The 2,033-nt window shown below is 29.7% G+C and overlaps 1 protein-coding gene across 1 annotated transcript; it reads left to right on the top strand.

Annotated features, from left to right (window-relative positions):
• Nucleotides 1-2,033, top strand: LOC104216892 (plasmodesmata-located protein 7). Its single transcript, XM_009767031.2, has 3 exons — nt 1-773; nt 1,603-1,713; nt 1,854-2,033. Exons 1-3 carry the CDS (start codon nt 41-43, stop codon nt 1,859-1,861), a joined length of 852 nt encoding a protein of 283 aa, XP_009765333.1. The 5' UTR covers nt 1-40; the 3' UTR covers nt 1,862-2,033.

Genomic DNA, 2,033 nt, shown 5'->3' with positions numbered 1-2,033 from the left:
TCACACTCTTAGCTAATTGCTCTAAAATTTTCTCAAGAAAATGGCTAAAATTCTCCATTTTCTCCTCATTTTCATGTACATTTTCTTTTCTTTGTTCTTTCCTTTAATTTTCTCAGATTCTTCAGTTGATGGTTTTATTTATGGTGGTTGCTCACAAATAAAATATTCACCAAACTCGCCTTACGAGTCGAATCTCAACTCACTACTCACTTCCCTAGTTAACTCAGCAACTTATTCATCTTACAACAAATATAGCATTGTGGGGTCCACGCAACAAGACATGATCAACGGTCTATATCAATGTAGAGGTGACTTGTCCATGCCGGATTGCGCCACGTGTATAGCGCGATCGGTGAGTCAACTCACCGAGTTGTGTCCACAAACTTGTGGTGGTGCTCTACAATTACAAGGGTGTTTTATAAAATATGATAATAGTTCTTTTTTGGGCTCAGATGATAAAAGTGTAGTTATGAAAAAATGTGGGCCGTCAAATGGGTTTGATTTGGATCAAATGGGCCGAAGAGATGCTGTTTTGTTGGGCTTAATGGGAGGTAATGGGCTTTATAGAGTTGGTGGGTCGGAAGATGTACAAGGTATGGCCCAATGTGTAGGAGATTTAAGTATGGCCCAATGTCAAGATTGCTTATCGGAATCGATCGGACGGCTGAGAAAAGAGTGTGGTGGTGGAGTGTACGGTGATATGTTTTTGGGAAAATGTTATGCTAGATATACAACTAGTGGAGCTCATATTTATGCTAAACCTAATCATCATGGTAAGTTAATTTTTTTTTATTTTTTTAAAAGGTTAAATTACATTTCGGTGACGTTAAAACCTATCCGTTGTTATATCGCATAACCATAGTTCCTGATACAGTTAAGTATTTATCGATCTAAATATGTTATATCAGCATAAAAATTGTTATATAGGTTTCAATGAAGAGTTAAATTACCTTCGTTTATTTCATCAATTTTACTAACAAGAAGATCGAGATCAAAATAGCAATATAAGTTGTTATTTCAACCGTTAGATTTTTTTATCAAACGATATAAATTTTATTACCTAATGTTATTTTTTGTTATTTTAATATTTTCGGATTATTTTGGTATCTATGTGTGAAGTATATCAAAAAGAAGTATAAGAAATAACGAGGAGTAGGGATATTCATTTTTTTTTTTTTTTGGATATTCACATTTATTCTCACATATATTTTAAGGTTCTTTTTCTACAAAGAGTATGATGTTTCTTTTTTGGAATAAATAAATAAGAGCATCTAGAATGAATGAATAAGATCTTCTTTTTCTATAGTTTGTTTTAGATATATTACGCTTTAACTTATTAGGACCATTATATAGATATATATATATATATATATATATATATATATATATATATATATATATATATATATATATTCTGTATCTTATATACAAAAATTATACAAATTTTATACATTATTTTGACTAACAGATATAAATAGTTTCTGACGGGGGCTAAAAGTGATAATACCCTAATTCTTTTAGATAATTAGTTAGATTGCGCATTTTATTATTTAATTCATAATATAGAGTATGCATTTAATATCTCTAATTAAACTCATGCAGATTCTCATAGTGAGAGTGAGAAGACATTTGCACTTATTATTGGATTATTAGCTGGGGTTGCTCTTCTCATCATTTTCTTAACTTTCATGAGAAGAATATTTTCAAGAAATGGTAAAGCAATTTCTTACCCTCATTTGTAACAGATTTTTTTTTAAAATTGTATATATTTCATTTCTACCATTTAAGAATTTTTTTTGTTTTCATATAATATTCTAGTAATTGCTTATGTTCTCTTGTTTTACTTTTTGCAGGTAAATAAATTATAAATGAGTTCAGAAAAATTGATCTGCTTTTGCTGGCATTTTACTCTATGATCTACGTCAACTTGTCCTTTTCTTTTCTTTTTATGTATTTAGTCTTTTTAGGGAGAGCAAGAAATTGAAAAATAAAATAAAATAAAAGCAAGAAATAAAAGCCTAAGATTCCACTCA

The sequence above is a fragment of the Nicotiana sylvestris genome, chromosome 5, assembly GCF_000393655.2.
Source record: "Nicotiana sylvestris chromosome 5, ASM39365v2, whole genome shotgun sequence".
NCBI classification, from domain to species: domain Eukaryota; kingdom Viridiplantae; phylum Streptophyta; class Magnoliopsida; order Solanales; family Solanaceae; genus Nicotiana; species Nicotiana sylvestris.
This window is presented reverse-complemented; position numbering and strand designations above follow the sequence as displayed.

Bases quoted from the DNA above. Each gene is read 5' to 3' on its own strand.
- LOC104216892 (XM_009767031.2), top strand. From the start codon at position 41: ATGGCTAAAATTCTCCATTTTCTCCTCATTTTCATGTACATTTTCTTT. The intron at 774-1,602 runs GTAAGTTAATTT...AAACTCATGCAG, and splicing joins TGCTAAACCTAATCATCATG to ATTCTCATAGTGAGAGTGAG.